We start from the raw sequence: 25,318 nt of genomic DNA on the forward strand, positions 1-25,318 counted from the left end.
TATGAGAGAGACAAGGTAGGTGAGTAGATATCTTTTATTGGACCAACTTTTGCCGGTGGGACTGTACTTCACAGAGTTCTTCTTCAGATCTGGGGAAGGTGACCAGCGTGTCTGAGTTTAACACAAGCTGGGCAGATTATTCAGCATAAGGGAGTCACACATGCAATAGGAGACCCTGTAAGCCAAAGTGGGCAATTAAGGGCTAGCACACAGAAGTGTTACAAAGTGTTGGAATGAGCCATAAAACCAGTGTCTCTATGAAGTCCATGTTTTTTCGTGTCTGGCTGAGTTCTGAATTGCAGTTCCCAGGCTCACCTTGTGAAGGTGTGGGGCTGGTTTCCTTTGCGGACGAGGACTGGGAGGGCAGATATGAAGAGACTGCGTTGTGAAAAGTGTTTGTCCCCCAGTGATAAGCTGTTTTTGTCTTTTAGCACGGGAGGAGAGCTGGTTGAAAATCAGAATTTCTGGCCCCTAGGACATTCCAATATTTCACCAGTTGTTTTCCTCCCCAATCAGGGCATAAAGCAGCGCGATCATTCTGCACTGAATGGAAAGCTCCACCCATTTCAATCTGGAAATGTCTGAATGTTTCGTTTTGGCTCGGTTCAGCACTGAATGGTAACCCGCTGCGCTACTGCAGTCCCTTGTGGCACCTATTACCTCTGGCTGGATTACATCACCTCCCATGATGCACTGCAGTCTCGTGACTTCCATGAAGCAGCGTGGAAACTTTTGATTTTGCAGACACTGCGCCATGAAGAAACATTTTGAAAGAAACTTCCCAGCCGAAGTCAAGAACAAGTAGAAAGCGACCCCACCCCTTAGCCAATGGGAAACTACACTTCGGCCCTGGGACCGATGCCCTGAGCTGCTTCCGGAGTGGGCTCAGCCCCTGCCCTGCGTATACTGGAATAGGTGGCTAGTGGCTCAAGCATTCATCTGTCACCTGTGGGATCTGGGTTTGGTTCCTACAGTGCCCCAACTTATGAGGGTTCCAGCCCAGCCCCTGCTGGATGGTGGATTCCAGAACCTCCACTTATCTCCGAAGCAGGCCAATCCGCTTGTGAGGCTGAAGCATGCAGTGACTGCACCTCGGCCCACTGGCACCATGCCGTGCAGTGCTCTGAGATGCCAGGATGCGAAGCACCATTGCAAAAGCAGTCAACAGATGTGGTCTCCTCATCTAAAAAAAAGATATACTAGCACTAGAAAAGGTTCAGAAAAGGGCAACTAAAATGATTAGGGGTTTGGAACGGGTCCCATATGAGGAGAGATTAAAGAGGCTAGGACTCTTCAGCTTGGAAAAGAGGAGACTAAGGGGGGATATGATAGAGGTATATAAAATCATGAGTGATGTGGAGAAAGTGGATAAGGAAAAGTTATGTACTTATTCCCATAATACAAGAACTAGGGGTCACCAAATGAAATTAATAGGCAGCAGGTTTAAAACAAATACAAGGAAGTTCTTCTTCACGCTGCTCACAGTTAACTTGTGGAACTCCTTACCTGAGGAGGTTGTGAAGGCTAGGACTATAACAGCGTTTAAAAGAGAACTGGATAAATTCATGGTGGTTAAGTCCATTAATGGCTATTAGCCAGGATGGGTAAGGAATGGTGTCCCTAGCCTCTGTTTGTCAGAGGATGGAGATGGACGGCAGGAGAGAGATCACTTGATCATTGCCTGTTGGTCCACTCCCTCTGGGGCACCTGGCATTGGCCACTGTCGGCAGACAGGATACTGGGCTAGATAGACCTTTAGTCTGACCAGGTACGGCCGTTCTTATGTTCTTAACAGGCAGACTCCTGACCCGGCCAGAGCCCTGCACGGTGCTGGCTCCACAGGCTGGCAGTGCATCATACAGAGCTCACCCCAGCTCATTTCAGTAGCAGGCTTCCCACAGCTCTTGAGAAGGACCAAGCAGCAGCAGAGCTGCACAGGCATGCCCTGTGGCCGGGGAATTTCCCACACATCCCCCCCATGCTGCACCCCCATTTTTTATTTCTTTAGTGGGCAGGGAGGGTCCTAACTATCTGAGGAAGAGTCATCATGCCCCAGTGAATTACAGCGAATCTCTTACTCTGCTGGGAGGGCTGGGATCCTCCAGGCATCTGCAGCTCAAAGACAAGGAGACACTGGCAACGTGGAGGAGAGTGTTTCAGTCCATTACAAAGAAAGCTGTGAGTTGCCGAGTTCCCCAGGTCACCCTTTAATGTTCCCAGCAGTAAGAAGATGGGCTACAGAAAGCCAATTACAAGCAACCTTTCCGGCTGCAGAGGAAAATTCAAGGCTAAATGCACATTTGCTGCCACTTTCCTAATGGGGCCTAATCACACAGGCGGCTAATGCTTCTCAGGGAAGGGGGGTTAATGCTGGTTCCTGAAATGTACAGCTTGGATTAAATCCTATTTGCACCCAGCATTGGGGATCCCCTCCCCCTCCCCCTCCCCCCACACACACAGCCGCACAGAGAGAAAGAGACCCACACCCCTTCCCTCCTCTTTGCCATTCAGATTATTTTCCCTGAAAATCTGATCAGAGACATAGGCCCAGGGCTGGTTTATTATTCACCAGGAGAGGTTCTTGCTGGGCGCAGTGGGATGCAGGGGACCCGATTCTCCTCTCACTCACCCCATTGTAAGTCAAAGGGGTGACACCAGTTCCACACCCGTGTAAGAGGCCTTGGGAGGGCACAGTGCGTTGGGTCAGAGCGGTACAGGAAAACCAAGTAAGAATTCTTCCACTCCCAGTCCTTTGCTAGAGCTAGTGGAGCACAAACGCCTCCAGCCCAGAGCACCCAACAGCCCCTGTAAACGCTGCAGGAGCATCCCAGTATCCCAGAGCATGCTGGGGCACCGGCCCAGTGCCTGAACTGGCCAGCCTGCCTCTTGGCTACAGAGTGAACACTGGGGGCCCAGCTCTGACCACACACTGGTTTTACCCCCTCGCTCCATTAACAATGTCATTGACACTGGCTTGACTGAGAGGAGCATCAGGCTCCTCGTCTCTCAATGTCCATGAAGCCAAGCAGGCAGGGGGTTTTCCAAAGAGGAAACTCATCTGTGGGTCACTCACTGCACACAATACACGCCCCTGCTGGGGGCAGCACACAGGGGTGTGCCAGCAAAGGGGAGCTGGGTGCCACACACAGGAACCCGCTCTCTGCTCTCTCCCCACACAGCCAGACCGGCGCGGCCTGTTTGTGCACTCAGCCTGAGATCCCAGAGGGCTGGGTGGTATACAAACCCTGCAACATTTTCCACTCTCAGGCTGTTTTGTTTTTAGTGCATGTTTGTGGTTAAGAGCAAGGGGCCAGGATAATACAGACTGCAATTCCTCCAGTTTTCAGCCCAGTGTGTCCTGCCGGCAACCTCGAGCCTGGCCTGGGCCCCTCCTCCAGAGGACAGTGTGGTCCAGTGGACAGGGCGTCAGCAGACCTGAGCTCTCAGCTCCGCTCCTCTAGGCAGGTCACTCGCCTGCCCTGGCTAATGGTGCTGACCGGGCTCTTGGGATGAGAGGTGCTACCTAAGAGCCGGGTATTGGTATTACAGGGGCATGTCACGCTCCAGCCTCGGTAGGTATTTTGCCCTTGTGGCTTAATGGTGCTGTTCGCCTCTTCTTGCTGGCTGGCTCGATCTAGGAGTGGGTCAGGATGAGTCACTCCCTCCGCCGCACCAGGAGGTGACACATTTCCAGTCAGAGGCACCACCCCAGCCCGTGCGGATGCTGTGAAGTGTAAGGTGTCAGACACTAGCCAGGTAAATGCTTTGTTTCCTCCCCCTTGTCTGGCTAGACTGCGAGCTCGGCAGGGCAGGGACTGTCTCCGAGGCCTTGTCTTCACACTGGTGCACTGTTTTCATTCGCGCTTTAGATATGGACTTAAATTGGCGTCACTTGTGTTTCCAGACCAAGGCCTTGTCCTGTTTCTGTACAGAGCCTAGCACAACCGGCTCCAATCCCAGCTGCGCTTTCCGGGCACTTGGGGCAGGAACAGATCATGGGCATGCTGTCTGGCTGAGGGTTCAGAAATCATGAGTCAGGACCTTAGCCTGCGGGATAGTAAAAAGTATTGGGGGTGGGGGGGAGGTTCTGTTCACTTTGTGCTTTCTGAGCGTTTGGGGTCCCGTTCTCTGCAAACAGGAGTGCGAGAGCTGGCTCTGCCCTCGCCGATGACAGGACAGTGGGCTAGACGGGCCATTGGTCTGGCCCAGTCTGGCTGTCCTTAGGAGGGCATGGAGGGAAGCTTGGAGACTGACTCCTGGTAGGTGTAACAGTCAGATAGCCAAGGAACAGAATCCAACACTGATTATTTGTAGAAATCTCATGGTTTCTGGGGCCCGACTAGTGCTTTTGGAACACTTAGCATTGTTAACGCTGCGTTCTGCCATGTCGCACTCACTCACACGGCTTCTTCGGGCCAGGCAGCTGCTTGGTGTGTTTTTAAGGCAGCTCCCATTATATCTGGAATTTTCTACCTTTCCTCTGCTCCTAAACTTCCCCAGGAGTCACAGATTTCCTCCCCAGAATTCCAGCTGGTGTGTATAATCCTGTCCACTAGGACACACATTGTGTTGTATCTGGCCCTGCAGTAGTTCACCTCCACATCAGCAGCGGGGTGAAGGGCAGTGGTGCTGGGACAGACAACAGCAGGATTGCTTGGGCAGGTCATTTTAAAACTATAAAAAAAAAAAAAAACCCCATCAGATATTTCTACATGATACAAAAACACTCATTTACAAACTGTTCAAATCCCCTCCATTGACAACTGCGAGAGGCTATGCCGACATGGGCCGTTAGCTGCAGAGGCAGCTGCGTGTGGACGTTGACAGGAGAACTACACGTTACTGCCCGCAGGAATGGTGAAGGGCAGCCCTGTGGCTAAGGCATTGGGCAAGTCACTTGGCCCTCTATGGGGAGAATTATCCTTCCTTTCTCCCAGCCTGTGTCCATTTAGACAGGGAGCTCCTTAGGGCAGCCTCTGCCTCTGACCAGGGCTTGCTACAGCACCTAGTCCTAAGCGGGGGCCCCTGTAACGCAAGGAACAGAATGCAAAGGGGCTGAGCCGTGTGAGTTTCAGCCTTTTCCCTTCCGGTACCACGTCCTGCGCCACTGACCTGCCCATCCACCCGGATTCTGACACGAAGGACTCGAAGGAGACAGGCCTGACTTTTCTATTTACAAGACAACAAGAATTGTATAATTTAACGACAGAAAGGACCCGTCAGTGCAGGACTGTGCCTTATAGGATATTTTCAAGTGCTTTGTCAAGTCCAGTTTTAAATGTCAAGTAATGGGGCTTCTGCCACTTCCCTTGGGAAAATATTGCACCAGCTCACAGTTCTCACCACTGGGACATTTCCCCTGATATTCTGCTTATATTCCCCATCTTGGTTGTTGGCAAAATGAATTGACTTCGACATTCTGGAGGCATTGTGTTTTCAGGGCTTCAGGGCAGCACCAAATTATAAGTCCTCCGGACAGTCCGTGCTCGAAGGGCGATCACTGGCATTTTGCCCCGTGACAGCAGAACAGCGCAGAGGATCTCACTACACCTGGAACTGTTAGCGGGAGAAGCCACAGCCCCACTAGGCGCCCGCCTCGTCCTTAGTCACTCTCACTCTGGGAAGAGAAAAGGGAGGAGAGCGCAGGTTAGACAGGAAACACCAAAGCTTCAAGCAGCACACGTGGGTCTGGGGCAGCGACCTGCTCCAGGGTTGTGTTGATTTCCATGTGCCACACAACCTAGCTCCCACTGGTTTCAGCAGAGTTGTGATACACCACAACTGTATAGGCAGCGGCACAGAGGCAGAGTAGTGCCGCGGGGAAGGGTGGTTTTGGTCAAAAGGCACCGAGTCAAACCCCAGTCTTTGGGGAAGCACCAGGGGATCTGTAACACCCACAGCGAGCAGGCAGGGCCCTGGGAAAGGCTGGTGCTCAACATGGCTGCCTGGGCCAGCCTGGAACCCGCGGCTCTGCGGAGTTATTGCAGCCCGAACCCTGTTTTCCTGTCTAACAACCTGTCTGCAACGACAAAGACAATGGGATAAATCCTGCCTTCGGGGATGCTGTAACTCCCCTGAGCTCGACACCATCACTCTGGAGTTACACTAGTGGGATCAAGAGCAGAATCTGGCCCACTTAGCATTGCAGGGGATGAAGCTTTCACCCCATAACTCCTGATGAGGATCTAGTGTTCACACTTTTCCTCATTTCCCTTCTTGCTGCCTCTATTTCAACAGGGGCTCCAGAGCCAGAGCACTACCTGGAGGCCAGGCGTGTGCTTTGCCAAGGGACCTGGGGCTGGTGGCAATTGCAGCACAAGAGTCAAGCCATCGAGGTCCGTCACATTTGTTTGGGAGCCAGCTGGAGTTCTCAGCTCTCGCCCAGGGTGACCATGGCATTCGCCTGCACACATGGAGCAGAGGCAGGCGCTTTTCCCCACTGGAGCTCAGTCCTGAGGCCCGCTCACCTCCATTTTGCTGTGAATCCAGCTAAGGAGCTCTGTAACTTGAGTGTAAACCCCGGGCTTGTTCTTCTGGCCACAGCCAGTTCCCCAGCTCGTCACTCCGGCCACGTACCACCGGCTGTTATCCTCGCAGACCAGGGGGCCGCCGCTGTCGCCCTAGAGCGGGAAGGCAGAGTCAGGAGAACTCGGAGGGGACCCTGCCGTGCACTCGGTTTGCACAGAGGTCTCAGGTCACTGCACAGCCGGTGCACATGCCAGAGGTGCCGCCAGGTGCAGTGCCCAGGACACAGCACGTCTCCAGGAGCAGCTCGTCCACACGTCTGTGCTAAGACGCGGGGTGCCTGTGGATCAACGTGGTGCCCACCCCCCTCCCTCCCACCCCCACCCCTGCCCAGGGCTGCAGGCCCTTCCAGACGAACACTGGCAAAAGCCTCACCTGGCACGAGTCCCTCCCTCCTTGCAAGTCCCCGGCACACATCATGCGGGGGGTCAGCTCGCCTTCGTACACGCTACTGCTGTTGCAGATCTTGTAGTCGATCAGGCTCACTTCCACCTCCCGCAGCTTTGGGGAGGTGTTCTCTGGAACAGGGACAGAAAGGGGACAGGTGAAGCAGTGCCCTTGGCTCGCACATGGAGAGCGAGTCCCTGGCCACCTGCTGTCACCGCTAGATCGCACGCTGCAGGCCCCCGGCACATCACAGCCGTAAGCGAAGGTGCCACAGGGATCGCTGTAACGTATGATTGCACTGAATGGCAATGAGCTCTTTGTACTACAGAATCCCACAGCAGGGAGGTCACTGGCTCTTAGCCGTGCCCCCAGAACGGTCGTCTCTGAAATCACAGGCCCCGTTTCCGTAATTCAGGCCACTGGGCTTCCTCTCAAAGACGTCTTCATGGTGGCTTCACAGATTAAAGTCATGTTAGCAAAACTGGCCACCAGTTTCAGGCATGTTCATTGTGGGGGTCCTGGGATCGGGACCTGCTGGACTTCCAGCAACAGCATCTCAGCGTCTCTGAGAATCAGGACCAGCAGGTCTCAGGTTGGGCCCCTCAGAGTCATTGGCCCAGGCTGAAAATTCTGGCTCCCCCCGTACTCCACAGCACGATGCGTAGCTGCCTTTTCGGTGTTCCCCCACGGTGCCGCCCGGCTGGACTGAGGCCACGGCAGGGTGTGTGGCCCCTCCCCAAAGGGATGTCGGATTCAGTCCCCGCTCTCACCTTTGTTCTCACTGGTTTTGCCAAAGCCAGTGATGAAGCACGTCCTCCCAGCCCGGAACATCTGGCCAGACATCGGGAGACAAGCGGGGCGGACCTGCCCTGGAAGAGAGGAAAACACCAAACAAGGAAAGAGAGTGAGTCTGACATGCCCCAGGGAATAGCTGCAGTCACTGGTGTTCCAGCAGCCGCCGCAGGGAGTGTTGTCCTCTGAAGGAACTAAAGTCGGGTCTTGTCCCACTAACCATCTGTCAACGGGTGACCCCCCTGGAGTGTCCTCCTGCAGCAGGCCACAGCAGAACTGGTGCATCTGCCTCAGTTTCTCCTCTCGGGTAACCCAAGGAGACTCTGCCAGGCTCTCCTGCCTTGGGCTGATTGTTTACAAACGCACAGTGTAAACAACCCCTTTATCACCCCAGGGCAAGTAGTCCTTCAAATCACATAGCCTCTCGGCCACTGACGTAACATATACCATGTTCCGGCATCTTCCACCACACCAGACTCTGTCAGCCCTCCTGTGTCCCGGAGCCAGGACAGCCACCACAGCCCTTCCAGCTGGACTGCACCCACACTTCCCAGCCTCTCCGCTGGGAGATCATCCGCACCAGGGAGCGCCCATCGCGCCCCTGGGCCCCCTCACTGGTCCCCTGGGTCCAGCTCTCCAGCATACGTTCCTGACCCTCGCTCAGGCAGCTCTGAGTCACCAGCTCTTTCCCTCAGGATCTCTCTGGTCCTTCACAGCCCAGGTGCTGCCCTGCCCCCTTGCCGGGACAAAGGGGAGCAACTCTTCCGGCACAAGGGAGCCAGGGCCAGCCACCCTGTGACAGCCTCACTGTGACCAAGCCAAGCGAGAAGGCTCAGCAAGCATCGGCCTGGGGCACACCTCCCCAGGTGCTGGGAGGCATGAGGCCCATGCCCTGCGTGCTCCTGGAGCCCCGTCCTAGCACACACCGCGTGGCAATGGCTCTCAGGCTGGTCCCTTATCACTGGACGGAGCCGTTTTCAGATTACACGGAGGGAGGGGAAAAGTCTTGGCTGTAATAGCGTTTGTATGGTGCTTCCCGGGGGTGCATTCACTGGTGCTATTGGGGTCTCATTCCCAGGTCATCTGCCCAACATCCTATTAGCCAGACCCAAAACTGATCTCCATGAACATGCCTACGAAGCCCCCAGGACCCATTTTTACAGGTATAAATCAACAGATGTTCTCTGTATGGCTCAGCAGTGCAGGGCTGTTCACCCCACACACTCATGGTGCCAAGGAGGATGATAATGAACACCCATTTAACAGCTCAGCGTTACTCCCTCGGCCTGCTGTCTGCCCGGTGATAGCTATCAGCCCCAGTCCTGCCACCGGATATGCAGAGGGTCCCTTTGCCTGCATAAAGCCCCGCTGACTCTGTCAGGCTCTGCAGGTAGCCAGCATTGTGCACACGGCTGGGCCTTACACTGATTACAATCAGACAAGTGCTTGTGTAAAACCGGCACCTTCTTACCCACAGTCTCTGCCTCCGCCCCGCTCTTCATGTGTCTTGGAGTCAGACTTCACTGCCCAAAGACGCCTTAGCCCCTGCCTGGCCTGTGGAACTGGTGCTGCTCTGGGAGAGGGTGCTGGAGTCTGTTCTGCCTCATGCACCATCAACAACGTAGACACCTGAGTTCTGGACACAGAACCTCCCGCTTCTGGTTATGACGGGTGAGGCAGGTGGGACCAGACCAGACGGCAGCGCCAGCGCAGCGGTTAGAACAATCACAGTTCAGATCTGGAATCGCTGGGAGAGACGACGCCTGGTACTGGATTCTGACTGTACTTTCCCTTTTCTCCCACTCAGTGGAACAAGGGGTTTCTTCTCCCCTGAAATGTCTGCCAGCTTCCTGTCAGTCCTTCCTCGCTTCCGGGAACAGGAGCATCTGGCTGCCCAAGTCGAGCAGATGCACAGGCCCTGCAGCTCCCAGCCTGAGGAGGTTGGGAATTAGCCTCACCTGATATCGTTAAGGGCGTGGCGAGTTTCACCAGAGCGATGTCGTAGTCGTCGTGGTCGTCGCTGTAGTTGGAGTTGATGATGATCTGGGCGGTGGGGATGCCCTTGGCAGGCTGGAGCAGGTCGGAGGCCCCAGCGTACACTTTCCACTCATCGAGGATCTTCACGCTGTTCCTAAGCAGACGTAGAAAGGGGATGTGATGCAGTGACCGCCCTGAGCAGCAAATGGCCCAATGCAGGCCAGGCGAGCGCAGGGGCAGCTCACACACCAGGTCTGGAATCTGCTGTGGTTTAGTACCATCCCCACGCCAGGATTCTGCACAGCAGATTAGAATTGGCAGCCCTCAGCTAGCTTCTGGTAGCCCCCCGTTTTTCTCACATAGCTGGGTTTTCAGGCCAGATTCCAGCCTCCCTCCAGCACTTCGTTTCAAGGACTGGAGTTAAAAAATTGGCACGAAAAGCCCTCTCCCCGTTTTGTTCGGCTCAGACTCTGCTCCCTACCAACTTCTCCACCAGGGTGATCGAGGGTTGGGTCGCTCGACCTAATCCAAGCGGGACTTATGTCTGAGCCTGACCGGGGTACGCAGGTCAGTGCTTTAATTCCCTGTTCTCTTATCTACGGCACAGATCTCAGCTGTACATTCTGCACGGACGCTGATTTCTTATTCCAGCCATTGGCCCCGAGGTGTGTGTTTGCTATTGGCTTTCTGTCTGCGCACCCCTAGGCGTGGATGCTCCCACCTTAACATAATGACATGTAAACCGGGCGCCTGTGCAAGGATCGGCTGCTGGTCTGCACTGGAGAGCTGCAGCGGCTCCAGGAGCCGGGCTGGGCTGGAACACAGCTGTGGTCCTGCCCTCTAGTGGCTGACAGCTAGCAGAAATTCTGCATCTAAAGTCCCAGCAGGGAGAGGGAGCCAAATTCTGATCCCAGGTGACATCAGCGTTGATCCAGAGCGACTCAAGCTCCAGCAGAGTCCATCTGCATTTCAACACTGTGACCGGGAGTGGAACACGGCTGCCGATAATTCCCATCTTCTCCGGTTCTCCTCACCTAGGCCCTTCCCCTCACCAGCCGCAGCCAAACCAACCCTTGCTGGCTGCAGCCAACACAGCCAGTTAGCAGGAGCACCACTTACATGAAGAAGCAGTGGGCCGCAGTCAGCACCCACTGGGTATCAATGACTGTCCCCCCGCAGATGTGGCTCAGCCCATACTGGAGACTAACTTGCCAGGGCCACTTACTCGCCGAAGCTTCGTTCCCCCCAATGATGCGGCCAGAAGTCCTTTGTCCACAGCCTGGAGGAAGAGAAACAAGCTGAGGAAGCAAATCTTCCCCATGGGAGCCTGAGGGGAAACTCAGAAAGGTCCATTAGCTTAGTCAGGAGCCTCGACAGGAAAATCAGGCCAGGCCCACCTGCATGTTACGGGATCACCTAACAGATCGCACACCTGGCAGAACGGATAACACAGCGGACCAGATCAGTGGCCCATCGGTTCCAGTATCCTGCCCCCAGCTGTGGCAGTGGCTTTCTGCTTCAGTGGAACTGCAAAGAGAACCCAGTAATACCCTAGACAGCTGTACAGTGCTGGCTGCATGCCGGGGAGGAGAGTCTAAAGTCATTCAGCCTCCACTTTTACAATCCAGCTGGACAGCTGGACTCTCTGACCCCTGCGGCTGTGAATTGTATGGGCCATTACTTATACCCACAGTGAAATAGGGTAGCTGGTATGCTAAGTAATATATATTCCACTGAGCTGGAGGGCTAAGAAAAGGGTTTTTTGTTTAGATATCAGTGACAGACACCTTAAAAACCCCTGAGCTGTGACAGACAGATAGGTGAATACAGAGATGAGTAGAGTAGGAGAGATGACCAGTTCTAGGAAAGTGAGCACATGAATAGACAATAGCACAGACTGATATTTTCAGTCTGCCAAGAAAGAAAGAAAGAGTAAAACTTTGATAAAGAAAAAATAGCAGTTGACATGATGTCACAAGAGATCAGTTGAGCTGATCAAAATTTTGTGAACTTCAGTTTTTTAGTTCAAATTTTCATTGAAAATTCAAAATCTCAATGAAAAAAATAAAACCCTGAAAAGTTTGGATGAAAATTCTCTCACTTTTCCAACCAACTGCTGAGAAACTGGGATCTGGCAACATTTTCCAAAACCAGGAAAAATTTCAAACCATTTTCACACCAGTTCTTTCAGTGGTTTCGAGACCCGCTCTAGACCCAGCTCTCCTGTCACCATGTCTATGCTTTATGGCAATGTTAAAAGCTCCCTCTTACTTGTGCATCGGAGGGAGACGTATTTTCCCGTGGGACACTTGGAGCTGCAGGAGAGAACAAAACAAACGAGAGACAAAGTCAAACATGGGCCCACGCTGAGACAGCACAAGAGAAAGAGTCCGAGTGGATGGTCCCTCACCCTCCCGCCCGTCCTGACATGCTCAGCCAGCACGTAAGTAACGCAGATGCTCTCTTGTTGTTCAGTAAAGGGGAATGGGCGTTCTCTCTACAAGATCACGTCTCCCCTTTACTTCCTAGAAAATCCCTTCAGGTTGCCTCTCTCTGTCTCGCAGCTCCAGCCCCACCCCTGGCAGGTGCACACAGTGGCAGACAGACACGGGCTGCCTATTTTGGAGCCACTCCAGATTTACGCTGGTGTAAAGTGAGACCAGAGTTTGTTGTTCCAAGGTGCTTCGGCTCCCTTAAGCACCAGGCACCCATGGGCCATTGCTAAAGCCTGGGCCACTCTCCAGCAGGCTCAGACCTGCCCTGACTTTCCTTGGGGGCGCGTGAAGTTTTGTCTGGGTTCCCGCTGCAGAACGAGCACAGGGGCTAACTGCACTTCACGGTTCTCTCAGAAATCCAGCTGACGGGAGACTACTCACATTGCTCCTCTGGCCATTAGCACTCCCATCCCTTAGGGGATCAAACCCCTGCAGAGCTCTGGCCACACACCTCCCCTCCCTTTCCTGGAATTGCTGGAAAAGCTGCCATGGTGGAGGGGCTCCGTGTGTTCCCCTCCAAGCAGGGCTGCCAGACTGGGCCAGAGCGACAGACTCTCTAAAGCAAAGAGCCCCGCCTTGCCAGGCCGCTAATCATCTCTGGTGCCCTCCCTGCCTCCCGTCCTGTAGGCAGGCCAGCATCGTATTGCTTTGCTGACCACTCCGCACTGAGCAGGGGGTCTCGTTTCGGTGTCCACAGCGAACTCAGGCCTTTTTCCCGAGTTAGTTCAGAGGGGACTGTGCAGCCAGTGCCGTGGGCAGAGAGGGGCCCTAAGGGGGCAAGGGGACACGGGGAGGAGCAGGGAAAAGGCATCTGATCCTCTTCATTACCTGTTGAGACTCTGCTGGATCGTGGGATGCTCCTTGATGACAGTGAGGCTCTTGCCAGGGAAGGAGGCCGGCACGTACTCCGTGTGAGACATGCTGGGAGGAGACAGAACAGACACGTCATGCTGCCAGGTTTCCTTAACTCTTGCTCAGCAATGGGAAAATCAGGCATGCAGCAGAGGGGCTAAAATCCCGTAGCCCAGAAAGGGGCGTCTCCCCTCCGCTGCTGCCTCTCACACTGAACTGCGGGGTGGTTCTGTGATGTGGCCCTGGCACTCGAACCCCACAAAGCGCTAGTTCACGAGTCCCCCAATCTGGATTAGCACCTAGGTCTTCCCCCACTGTGCGTTTATACCAACCCCCTGCTTGGGTCACCAGAGGGGCGGGAACCCAAGCCCCCCAGAGCAAACAGCAAGGGGCTCAAAGATACAGCTACACTGGAATAAAAGATCCATGGCACGGCCGCAGCTGGCCCGGGTCAGCTGAAAATTGCTGTGACCCTCCCCCCTCACAGAGTCCCAGAGCCCGGACTCCAACCTGAGCCCAAACATTTACCCCACAATGAAACAGCCCCCCAGCCTGAGCCCCATGAGCCCGAGTCAGCTGACCTGGGCCAGCTGTGGGTGTTTAGTTGCAGTGAAGACAGACCCATTAGCTGGCAGCTGCAGTAGCCTAATGTGAACCAGCCACTAGAGGGGGGCAAAGATCCTAATGTGGGTTGTACTAGACCTAAGGCTGGTCTCTCCCGGGGATTTTCGCACTGCTGCACTGACAGGTTAGCCGTACAGATGCAAATCCTAGTACAGAGGCACTGCACTAGTGTCGAAAGTTATTTGCACCATTGCTTGTGTAAACAACCTGGGAAACCTGCACCAGTGCAAGTCACTTCTTGCAGGGGTGCTGTGCGTCTGCACTGGGGGGGAGTTTGCAATGGGACAGTGCAGCTACACGCGGGTTTCCCACTGTAGACAAGCCCCTTGACTCCCCTTCCAATAACAGCCGCGCCTGGATCAATTCCATTCCCTGCCATTCCCAGCTCAGGCTCCCCTAGCTGCAAACCCCAGGGGTGACTTAGCGAACGCCATGCAGGGAAGGTGCAGAGAGAAACAGGAGGAGTCCATGCAGCCCTCAGCAGCTAGCAACCACAGAGCAATGGCAAGGGAGGGGGAAGTACCTGGTGGCCGGAAGCCGTTGTGGGAGAGATTTTCAAAGGACAAAGGGCTGGTAGGGGCCCAGTGGCAGTGCCTGGGGGCTGAGCACTTCACGCTCCCTTGTGCCTTTGGAAAGCTCCCCCTGGACGTGGGGAGCCCCGGGAGCAGGACATTTCAGGCGTGGGCTGGGTTTCTCTGGCTTCCGTCCCCCATCACTACACACACAGTGCCCGTCCCTGGGGACTTACCTTTGAAATCCCAGTTGCTGGCAGGTCTTCCTGGAGAAGGAGTCGTTCCAGGTGCTGCTGCAGACAGGCAGCCACTGATTCTCGGTGCTGGAGTAGACGTGGAGCAGAGACTGATCCCACCTAAACCGCACTGCAGGCACAAAGGAAGGAGACAGCAGAATCACCAGGGGCTACAGGCAGTACTGCAGCTCCAGCTCACCCTCTTAGACAGGCACCCGGGCCTGGCAAACAGCCCAGCCCACTTGCACCAGGACTCAACTTGGGCCGTTGTGTCATCATCATGCACAAAAGCTGGCAAATGACCAGGCTGATTCCCCCTCCTGCCCACAGGCGTAAACCAGGAGCAGCCCCACTGAACTGACAGGTGCCAGGCCCAGGGGGGTGAGGAGAACCCCGATGTGCCGTGTGACAGTGAGCTCCACCCCAGCACCAGGCGACAGCTGGGGACCAAAGGCCTCCGTTTCTCCAGGGGGCGGGGCAGCCAAGGGCAGAACTAGCGTCCTCGTGCAGCCCCGGCCAACATGCCTCACCCTGTTCACTGGAAACCAGTGCAGGGAGAGCCCAGCCCAGCCCCTTTGTCCCCTCCAGCCTTGGCCTCCCTGCGGGGCTGTGTGTGTGTAATTGGTGCCAGTTCTGAATCCCCCTGGGAATTGGGAGCACCAGCTAACCCCACACAGGCCTCACCACAGTCATCACATGCACTAGCTTCAGGCGCTGCCCAACACGTGAGAGCAAAAATCAGGTCCGTGACTACACCCTGCCGGCCCAGCCGCTGCCCCCCCTCACGCCAGGGGCCCCAGCTCCGCCCGGGTCCTGCACGTCGGGGGTCTCAGCATTCCCTGGGCCCCATGCCCTTGTGCCGTCTTTGGCATCAGTGCAAGCTCCTGCCCCAGGGACCTGGTCACGTCTGGGGGCTCGCTCAGAGCCTAGAGCACGAGGCCCTAAGACAGGGCATGGGGACAGGGATGAAAGCAGCAGCCTGACTCTAGAGCCTGTCCCGCTCCCCGCTCGCCCTGCGGGACCCCTGCGTCCCCGGTGTGTTACCGCAGTCCAGCTCATCGCTCTTCTGGGAGCAGTCGGCCACGCCGTCGCAGCGCACGGCTTGGTGGCTGCACCTCTCAGCTGGCTCCTTGTACAGAAAGTCGGTGTTCGACCGCCAGAACAGGACTGCAAGCAAACACACAGAGGTGAGCTGGAGACAGCCATGGGGGGGAGGTCACCTGCGCTGGGAGGGGATATTTCCTGCCAGCCAATTCCATCCTGGGCCCGGCAGCTCCTTCACCCCAGGCCCCAGACACCCCAGCCAGGGCATGGTTGCACTCCCAGACCTGCGCTAGCTGCATGGGCATTCACTGCATGGGCATTTATTTGCAGAAAGCAAAACCTGGGCTGGAGTCTTTGGAGCAGTCCCTGTTGTGGTTGCTCCAAAGTCCTGGTGAGGGGCATGGAGAGGATGCTCCCCAGGCGCAATCCCCCTCACATGGTATCCTGCTCCCAGGGCCAGCTCCAGGCACCAGCTTACCAAGCAGGCCACTTCGGAGAGGGGCGGCACATCCAGCTGTTCGGCGGTAATTCGGCAGACGGTCCCTCACTCCTGCTCGGAGCGAAGGACCTCCCGCCAAATTGCCGCCGCAGATCGCAATCAAGGCTTCTTCTTTTTTTTGTTTTTTTTTGTTTGGCTGCTTGGGGCGGCCAAAACCCTGAAGCCGGCCCTGCCTGCTCCAAGGTAATCCTGCCATTGTTTGCAAGCAGTAAAGAGCAGGATCACTCAGCCCGATGCCCCTCCCTCCAATGCCCCACAGTCAAACCAAGTGATTGTCGACTCAAGCCCCCACCCTTATATCAGTACTACAGCCCACCCCAACCCCCGCCCTCCATGAGCAACTGTCTGGAAAACGACACAAACAAAACTCGTTCTGAAACCTCCAGAACCTGGCCCCCTGGAAACGCATGGACGACACCCAGAAAAGAGTTCACAGAGGAAATGGGCCCCGCCCAAACACTGGATGCAACGTCTGAGCCTGGATCATGGGTCACAGCTCAAACCTCAGGCTGTTATGGGCCAAATCTGACTGGGCATCTTCCAAGGCGGGGTTCTGCCCTTGGGATCTCAAGGTCAGATCCAGAGTTTGGTTTAGGCCAATCTCTAGTTCACCTGATCCCCACCCTCGTCCCAGGCAATCCAAAACTGCTGCATTTGACTCAGCTCCATTCAAAATCCATTCTCACTTCACGCAGTTTTAATTTGCATCTGCAAAATATTCGCCCAGTAAAAATGCTCTAAATCCACTTGATACTGCACGGCTCAATAATGCAACTGATGAAAGGAAAACTAGCAGCTAGATTTGACAAAGGAGTTTAGAAAAAAACAACCTCTTCATTATCTGTAAAACCTGGAAAATAACTTTTCTGTCTCTGCTGATTTTTCCCTTTCCATTTGGTGAGCTCTTACTAACTCCCTGCTGGCTGTGTGCCTGGCACAGAAATTAACCCGGAGGAGGAGGGACTAGCATATGTGCTGATAGCTGTGGCCACACTTGAAAATATTTGCAGGAAATGGTAAGTGTTGGGCTTATCTAAACATCTAACCATCTGCCTCTGATTACTTGGGTGCATGTCACATCTAAAACACTAGGCAGAAGGGCCATAAAGAGAGAAGGATGTTCTTTTAATTTCCTAGTGAAATTCTTTCCTCCCAGGTGTCCAGCAGATGTCAGGAAAACTCAAGAAATAGAAGGATGGAGGCATCCCACCGCCTGGACCATCTTTCCAGGAATCACACCCTTAGCACTGCAGCTGCATTGCCTCCTTCTGACAGCCAGGCAGGGCCATTATGTGCTAGCCTGTAGTTCCCAGGCTGTGGCTGGAGTTGACAGGAACAATTATCAAACGCACCCAGCGGGATATGAGGAGCTAGGAGTGGGAACCAGCTGAGCTCCTAATTAACCCCCTTCTAGTCTGTTATCAGTCTCAAATCAATAGTGTTAAACCAAGAGGTTGTATATGACACAGAAAATACAGACCATAAATCTCTAGTCCATGTCTATTAAGCTGAGCCCAGAGTGGAACATCAGATTTGAACTGTCTTCAGTCTTGGGGGAACTTTGGACCCACGTCAGAAAATCCCAGCTCATGCTCCCCTCTATAATGGGCCAAATCTGAACAGCCTTGAACTTTAGGGGAGCGTGGATGCTGACGCAAGCTTTACAACTCAGACCTATGTCTCGTTGCATGATGGGACAGGCCAAAGGTAGCGTATGCTGGGCAGGTTAAAGAATGTGAGAATGGGGAAATGGCTTTCATTTCTGGCTCTCCAAAGCCCACTGGAAGCAGTGAGAGTCTTTGTATTTATTTCAATGAGCTTTGAATCAGCTCCTCAGGGCTGGCTCTAGGATTTTTGCTGCCCCAAGCAAAAAATGTGCCGCCCCAAGCTTCGAGAGCACAACTGCCGAAGCAAAAAAACAAACAAACAAACAAAGAAAAAAAAACTGAATGCCACCCCTGGAACTCTGCTGCCCCAAGCACGTGCTTGCTTTGCTGGTGCCTAGAGCCGACCCTGCAGGTCCTTAAGTATTTGTCTTCTTTTCAGGGTGTCGGGTTCCCTCCTGTTAGCATTTCTAGTCCCAGAACCGTGCTGGCAGGCCAGTAGCTGTGCTTGGCCTGCCCAAACCCAAACCTAGGTGACCTATTTCCCCCAGCGGGCCAAGCCCCTGGATGGACGCAGGGACTTGGCCTGCACCCCAGGACAGGCCAGCTTTGCTGGTGACTAACGAAGGGGAAAGGACTCACAGAGCAGAATGAGGGCAATGAGCAGGACTATCAGAAAGGAGATGCAAAGGATCAGCGCCAGCCTCTTCTGGCCCATGCACGACGAGACCTTGCACCTTGCCGCTGGGGACACTGGGGATTGGGATGACAGAAACACAGTCACTAGTGCACATGGTTGCAGAGACATTCCCATCCAAGCTCCCCCCCAGTGGAGAGGAGGGACACTCAGCCCTTTGGACATGGCAGCGGTGTTACCTAGGCCCGCGGAGGCATGTCTGGGGATGTGCGATTGCTCCTTCGCCAGCAGGCACATGCCATTTCTGACGGGCGGGGAAGCAAGTGTCCCTAGCACGCACCATTCCCGCTGCAGCCCAGGGATCCCAGGCTAGCTGCTTCCCACTGGGACTAGAGCAGCCTGGGCAGAGGCAGTGCAAGCACCCCAAGGCTTCCCCTGACAACGCGCCCAGGCTCCCGCTAGGGCTGAGAGAGGCTTCATTCTCCTAGCACATTCATTCCTTGGTCCCTCTGCTGAGACTGATAGCCCAGCTGCTCACCACAGTGTTTTCTGGGACCCAGAAACGCATGCCACACAGGCCGCCGCACAACAGCTCTCCGTCATGGCAGATGTGGGCTGGATTTGAACTGGCAGCCTCCAGGCTAGATTGGCCCATACCATTGTTGTCCCCATTACGGGTAATTTTAGCGTAAGCCCTGGTTCTCACAGGCAGGATGTACAGGCCATCTGCGTCACCTCCCCATTCCTAAAAGCCGGGCGCACCCCGCCCTTGGGCCAGGTGCAGAGGTGATGCACAAGGTGCTGTGAGTACAGCGCCTGACACTAGCCGGGGTTGCCTGCCATGGGGCTTGACTCCCTCACACAGGCCACAGGCATCTAAGTGAGTGCAAAGGAGTGTAACATACACCCCTTACACATCGCTCTGCAGGAGGGTAACGTACCCCCTGGGCATTCCCGCCCCTCCTACCACTGCTGCCACAGCATCCCACAGGCCACAGGGAGCCTGCCGGCTTCCTGCGGAGGTTGTTCCTTTTAGCCAGCCGGCATGACAGGACACAGTCGCCGGCAGCAGTCCATATGAGACTGCACCATCCAGTCCCATCTCCCAGGGTGGCGGGAGCTAATGCATGAACGACTGGGGCTCACAATTCCAGGGCTGGCTGGAAGCACACGCCCAACCTCTCCAGGAGGCAAGGACTTCCCAGTAGCTGTAGCTGCCAAGAGACCTGCCCCACCCATCTTACTTGTGTTGTCACAAGCCACGTATCGTGGTGGAGCCGGTGCAGACTCTGGAGCGCCCGGCATGAAGTTGCTCCCACGGACCTTTTCTCGTGGATGTGCAGACGGGGTGGCAATGGGGCGACTGGCTCACGAGGCATAGGGGTTGGGAGCGAGGCTGCTGTTTGGCAGAGCCAGACTGATCTGTAGGTAAAGAAAACACCATCACTCACACAATCTACTGGAGATTCCCTGATGATAGTCCCTGTAACCAAGGGCCAGCCTGGGTGCCCAGGGACAACTAGAAGACTTGCCTTCATGAAGCAAGAGCCAATGTGCACAGCCAGGAAATCCCATTAACAGGGCTTCCTGAAGGAGCTGGCTGGCTTTGGTAGCTGAACATCCCAGCAGATGTACCTACAGGGCACAACGGGCCAGCCTGTGGAGGCAAAGAAAGCCCTAGAGGTGCCTCTTCCCAGAGCTCTTGTAGAGCTGGAAAACGCTGAGCATCGTTGCAAAGAATTACACTGCATCATTCGGGTTTTTCTCCTTTTGGAGGCTGCCAAACAAATTTTCCAAGCTGATCACCTAGCTCAGGGCATCTGATTGCATGTTTGGTACTCAGCTCAGTCACTGGTGGCTCGGTTCCCCGTAGAGTGTCTCAGTGTCCATGTGAGCACGCAGGTGAGGAATTAGGTGCCCCAATTTATGTACCCAGGTTTGGAAACTGAGTATCTATCATTATATAAGTCCTCTGAGTCACTCATTCAGAAATGCCAATGTAACTTCTGGTTGTTAATTAGTAACATTTCATAATTGGTGTTCCAAGCCCGAAACTTCCTGAGCCCTGGAATGCTGCTCTGCGATTATGTCACAACTGATCGGTGTGAATATGGGACCGAATATTTATCTCCTCTACTCTAATTCATCTCTCCTGAGTGCTTTATTAATTTAATCCAGATACGTGTGCCATGTTCCCCCATTTCTCCTTGGAGAGAGCCTGAGCTGTGAATTTAGAACAAACATTGTTTTTGCTGATAATGTGGTTTCTGTTTTAAATCTCTGGCTAATTTTAGCAGTAAAAAAGTCACATGCAACAGAGAACTTGCAAAAAGAAATTTTCACTTGTGCAGTGAGAGAGCCCAGGAACTTGCTATGAGTCATCCCCTTCATATTGTATGTGCAAAGAGGAAGCAAGTCAGATGTTTATGGTTCATAAACATTGAGTTCAAACATGGAGTTCATAGTTCCTTCTCCAGGTGAAAAATGCAAGGGCTACATCCTTTGGGATCTTTCTCCTGAGGGGGTCCACTCATTTTCAGTGCTTACTTATGATTTGTCCCACAGAAACTCTCTCAAAACCTTAATTCATGACATAAGCAACAGACCTGGAAAGATCTGGCTTGTCCCAAAGCAGCTGCTTCCCCAGCGAGGTGTTGAGTGAGGGAGAATACTCACCCAGTGAAAGAAGGCAGAACCGTTCCATCATCAGGACAGACAGCCATTGTTTAATCTGAGATCCTGGGCACTAACCTTTTCAAGGGCATTGGATACATCACTGTGATGGAAGGGAGCCTGAGCTGTAAGGTTTGGGCCTGACTCTTTGACCATTGGGATTTTTCTTATGCCCATCTCTACACAACATAGGAAGGGCGTATGCCAGGGGTCGGCAACCTTTCAGAAGTGGTGTGCCGAGTCTTCATTTATTCACTTTAATTTAAGGTTTCGTGTGCCAGTAATACATTTTAATGTTTTTAGAAGGTCTCTTTCTACAAGTGTATAATATATAACTAAACTATTGTATGTAAAGTAAATAAGGTTTTTAAAATGTTTAAGAAGCTTCATTTAAAATTAAATTAAAATGCAGAGCCCCCCGGACTGGTGGCCAAGACCCGGGCAGTGTGAGTGCCACTGAAAATCAGCTCGTGTGCCGCCTTCGGCACGCGTGCCATAGGTTGCCTACCCCTGGCGTATGCCATAAGCGAGGGATGTGCCCCCGGACGAGCCAGGACTTAATACAGTTCTGCCAACCCCAAACATTCAAAAATCATGAGTCAGGCTCCAAAAAGTCATGAGATCAGCTGAAATTCATATCTTTGGAGTTCCTTCCATTTGCCCTCTGGCTTTAGAACCTGTAGAGGTCACTTTTTCAAGCTTTTCTCCACAACCAGGAACTTCCTTTTTTTAAAAAAATGAAAACTGAGATGCTGGTGTATTCACATGACTGCAGGAGCTTGGCCTTGAAGAAAACCACCCAACACTGAGAGACTCATGATGAAATCACAAGAGCTTGTAATGCAGTTAATATATTACCCTGATTCCAGCTGAATTTTCTTATTCAGTATTTTATTTGGCCTAGTTTTGCCCAATTTGCTATGGGAATGGCAGATTCTTTCATGTGTGCATTGGAAGGCTGTCACATTTCACTCCAGACGCAGTAAATACCTTCAAGCCCTTTGTTAAAACCTAATGTGTAACTTCCTTGGGTGAGTCACCACAGATATCCCTACCCCTCCTACAATCAGACTATTTTCTCTTTTTTCCCATTGGTGGAGCACAACAATATCACAAAAGGCTGCAGGGACGGGGCTGTAGGCTTGCCTACACTGCCCAGTTGCAGAAGGTGAATGACTGATTTGTCAGTTCTCTGGAATTCAGAAAAATAATAAAAATCAAAATGTTTTGGGTCGACCTGAAAATCATCATAACGTTGAAAAAAAAAATCTCGTTTTGGGTCAACCGAAGTGTCTCGTTTGGATTTTTAGCTTTTCTTAACGTTTTGACATTTTTTAGATACCACTGAAGGAAATTTCTAAACCAGAAATCCTTTCGGATCAAAACATCAAAATGTTTTGACTTTTGGGGAATTTGTTTTGTTTGTTTCTTTTAAACAATTCAGTGAAAAGCGACACAAATTCAGAAAAAGTTTTGGCCAAAATTTTGCCCCACTCTACTTACGCCACTCCTGCAACACACTTAAAATGAGGGGGTGCCTCCTTCTTGAGCCTTGCCCCGTATATCACCTAAGAGCTAACCTGTTCAGGCCTCTTGATCTAAATGGGAGCCTTTCCCCTTTAGCCTTGACTTTAATGGGCTTTGGATCAGGCCCCGCAGAGGTCTCTTCCAGTGTTACATGGCTGAGTAAGGCTATTGACTGAAGTCCCCTTAAATCTGGTCGTATCGTGTGATGTTTGTGGGTCTTCCTGGCTCTTTAAAAACAAGTCGAGGGGATTAAACTGAGCAACACAAAATGAAGAAAGGTCAAGTGAAAGCTGCCCACCCCAGAACATGGGCAGTCTACGTACAACACACAGCAGTAATGCTGGTTCCAGGGCCGGCGCTTCCATTAGGCGACCCTAGGCGGTCGCCTAGGGTGGCAGGATTTCGGGGGCGGCATTTTGCCGCCCTCAGCGGAAATTCGGTGGCGGGGGGTCCTTCCGCTCCGGGTCTTCGGTGGAAATTCGGCGGCGGGTCCTTCACTCGCTCCGGGACCCGCCGCCAAAGTGCCCCGAAGACGCGGAGCAGAAGGACCCGCCGCTGCCGAAGACCCCAGGCCCCCTGAATGCTCAGAGGAGGAGCGCTGCCGCCTAGGGTGGCAAAAACCCTGGCGCCGCTCCTGGCTGGTTCACCCAGAGCCTACCCCGCCCACGGAATTCACTGCACAACAGGTCACTGACTCAAAGATTGTGGGTGGGTTTTTAAAGCATGGTTCATGTTATGACCATTCCAATGACCAACCCCACTGGCTCACAGCCAGGGCGTCACTGGCGGGGACAGTGAGGCACAGAGAAGTTAGCATCAACGCTTTCAAAAGCAGCGGCTAAGTTTGGGTGCTCAGCGTGATGCACCAAAGCCAGATTGCCAGGGGTGCTGAGCACCCACAGGCCCATGGGCTCCAGCCGGAGTTGTGAGTGCTCAGCACCTCCTTAAATCTGGGTGTCTCAAACTAGCACCCAAACTTGCCTGGTCACCCTTTAAAACATTAGCCAGAGGGGCTCACCGAGGGGTCAGTCACGGACCTGGGAGCAGAGCTCTCTGGGATTCTTGGCTTTCAGTCCCATCAGAGCACACTGCCTCCTTCAGTAACACATATAGGCAGCTGAGGCCCCGATCTAACGCCCACTGAAATCAATAGAAAGACTCCCGCTGACTTCAGTAAGCGATGGGCAGGTCCTAAGCTAACAGCAACAAGGGAAGTCAAGCCTCATGCTTCAGTGCATGAGCTAAACATCTGCGTGAGGCCTGGGGGACTAACCCTCGCCCAGACAGAGCCAGCAGCACACTGGGGGTTGTCCCCTCAATAGGGAAGAGCGGCCTCGTCCTTCTCCACAGCTCTCCCTTCTGACCTCAGAGTCACTATGTGCGACTGCTACCGTGGTGACCTCAGCATCGCTCCTGACCAGCTAGTCCCTAGTGGCATTCACCTGCCCACACCATCAGCACAACCACGGCTCACAACCAGTGAGCTGCCAAGGACTGAGCCAGCTGTGAGTCAGGACCCCCAGCAGGGTTAGCGAGGTGGGCAGTGAGGGGCTCTCTGCCCTTCCCCCAAAAACACGCAGAGGAGCAGAGATGTCACTTCCTACCTGTGCCCCTCCAGCGGCTTTCACACTCCCGGAGTGGAGGAGAACAAGGGCAATTTGCCTTACTGTCATTTCCCACAGGACTTGGCACGTCACGGAGCGGCCCAGGCGCTGAGCTATTTTTAATGTCACTGAAATAACCAGGTTTCAGAGTCGCCGCCGTGTTAGTCTGTATCTGCGAAAAGAACAGGAGTACTTGGGGCACCTTAGAGACTAACACATGTATTTGAACATAAGCTCAAAGATCTACAACCTATCCTGAAAGATGATCCCTCGCTCTCACAGATCTTGGGAGACAGACCAAGTCCTCGCTTACAGACAGCCCCCCAACCTGAAGCAAATACTTACTAACAAAAACACTAACCCAGGAACCTATCCTTGCAACAACGCCCGCTGCCAACTCTGTCCACATATTTATTCAAGTGACACCATCATAGGACCTAATGACATTAGCCATGCCATCAGGGGCTCGTTCACCTGCCCATCTACCAACGTGATATATACCATCATGTGCCAGCAATGCCCCTCTCCCATGTACATTGGCCAAACCGGACAGTCTCTACGCAAAAGAATAAATGGACACAAATCTGACATCAGGAATCATAACATTAAAAAACCAGTAGGAGAACACTTCAACCTCTCTGGTCACTCAGTAACAGACTTAAAGGTGACAATTTTGCAACAGAAAAGCTTCAAAAACAGACTCCAACAAGAAACTGCTGAGCTTGAATTAATATGCAAACTAGATACCATTAACTTGGGTTTGAATAGAGACTGGGAGTGGCTGGGTCATTACACATATTGAATTTCTTTCCCCATGTTAAGTATCCTCACACCGTCTTGTCAACTGTCTAAAATGGACCATCTTGATTATCACTACAAAAGGTTTTTTTCTCCTGCTGACAATAGCTTATCTTAATTAATTAGCCTCTTACGGTTGGTATGGCTACTTCCACCTTTTCATGTTCTCTGTATGTATATATATTTCTTACTGTATGTTCCATTCTATGCGTCTGATGAAGTGGGCTGTAGCCCACGAAAGCTTATGCTCAAATAGATTGGTTAGTCTCTAAGGTGTCACAAGTACTCCTGTACTTTTTACTGAAATTACCAGCCTCCCTTCTCAGATCCTCCCCCAGAACAGTGTGGCTAACCAGGAGCAACAGGGGCCTGAATTTCAAAAAGGTCCACGCTCAGCTGCACGGTTGGAGCTCATTGCAGTCCCACGAGCAAGGCTCGGCTGAGAGTTCCTGTATCATCTCATTGCGTTCATTGGAGGTGGGACTTGTGGCCAGACCAGACATCCAGAGAGAGCAAAAAAAGGTCATCTCTG

At 53.2% G+C, this 25,318-nt stretch overlaps 1 protein-coding gene across 1 annotated transcript; it reads right to left on the reverse strand.

Annotated features, from left to right (window-relative positions):
• Positions 1-5,602: 5,602 nt before the first annotated feature.
• TMPRSS13 (transmembrane serine protease 13) lies at positions 5,603-19,489 on the reverse strand. Its single transcript, XM_026657970.2, has 12 exons — positions 19,429-19,489; positions 18,190-18,300; positions 15,445-15,567; positions 14,401-14,530; positions 13,005-13,097; positions 11,953-11,996; positions 10,801-10,960; positions 9,663-9,835; positions 7,683-7,781; positions 6,901-7,043; positions 6,468-6,620; positions 5,603-5,617 (listed from the first exon to the last, which is right to left on the reverse strand). Exons 1-12 carry the CDS (start codon positions 19,487-19,489, stop codon positions 5,603-5,605), a joined length of 1,305 nt encoding a protein of 434 aa, XP_026513755.1.
• Positions 19,490-25,318: the final 5,829 nt, after the last annotated feature.

This window comes from Terrapene carolina, unplaced genomic scaffold (assembly GCF_002925995.2).
Source record: "Terrapene carolina triunguis isolate 2854851 unplaced genomic scaffold, T_m_triunguis-2.0 Scaffold374, whole genome shotgun sequence".
In the NCBI taxonomy this organism is placed as follows: Eukaryota; Metazoa; Chordata; order Testudines; family Emydidae; genus Terrapene; species Terrapene triunguis.

Excerpts from the sequence above, each read along its gene's own strand:
- TMPRSS13 (XM_026657970.2), bottom strand. The coding sequence starts at position 19,489 with ATGCCGGGCGCTCCAGAGTCTGCACCGGCTCCACCACGATACGTGGCT. Across the intron at positions 18,301-19,428 it reads CGTGGCTTGTGACAACACAA|TGTCCCCAGCGGCAAGGTGC; the intron begins GTAAGATGGGTG and ends CCCAATCCCCAG. Across the intron at positions 9,836-10,800 it reads GCGGCCCACTGCTTCTTCAT|GAACAGCGTGAAGATCCTCG; the intron begins GTAAGTGGTGCT and ends ACGTCTGCTTAG.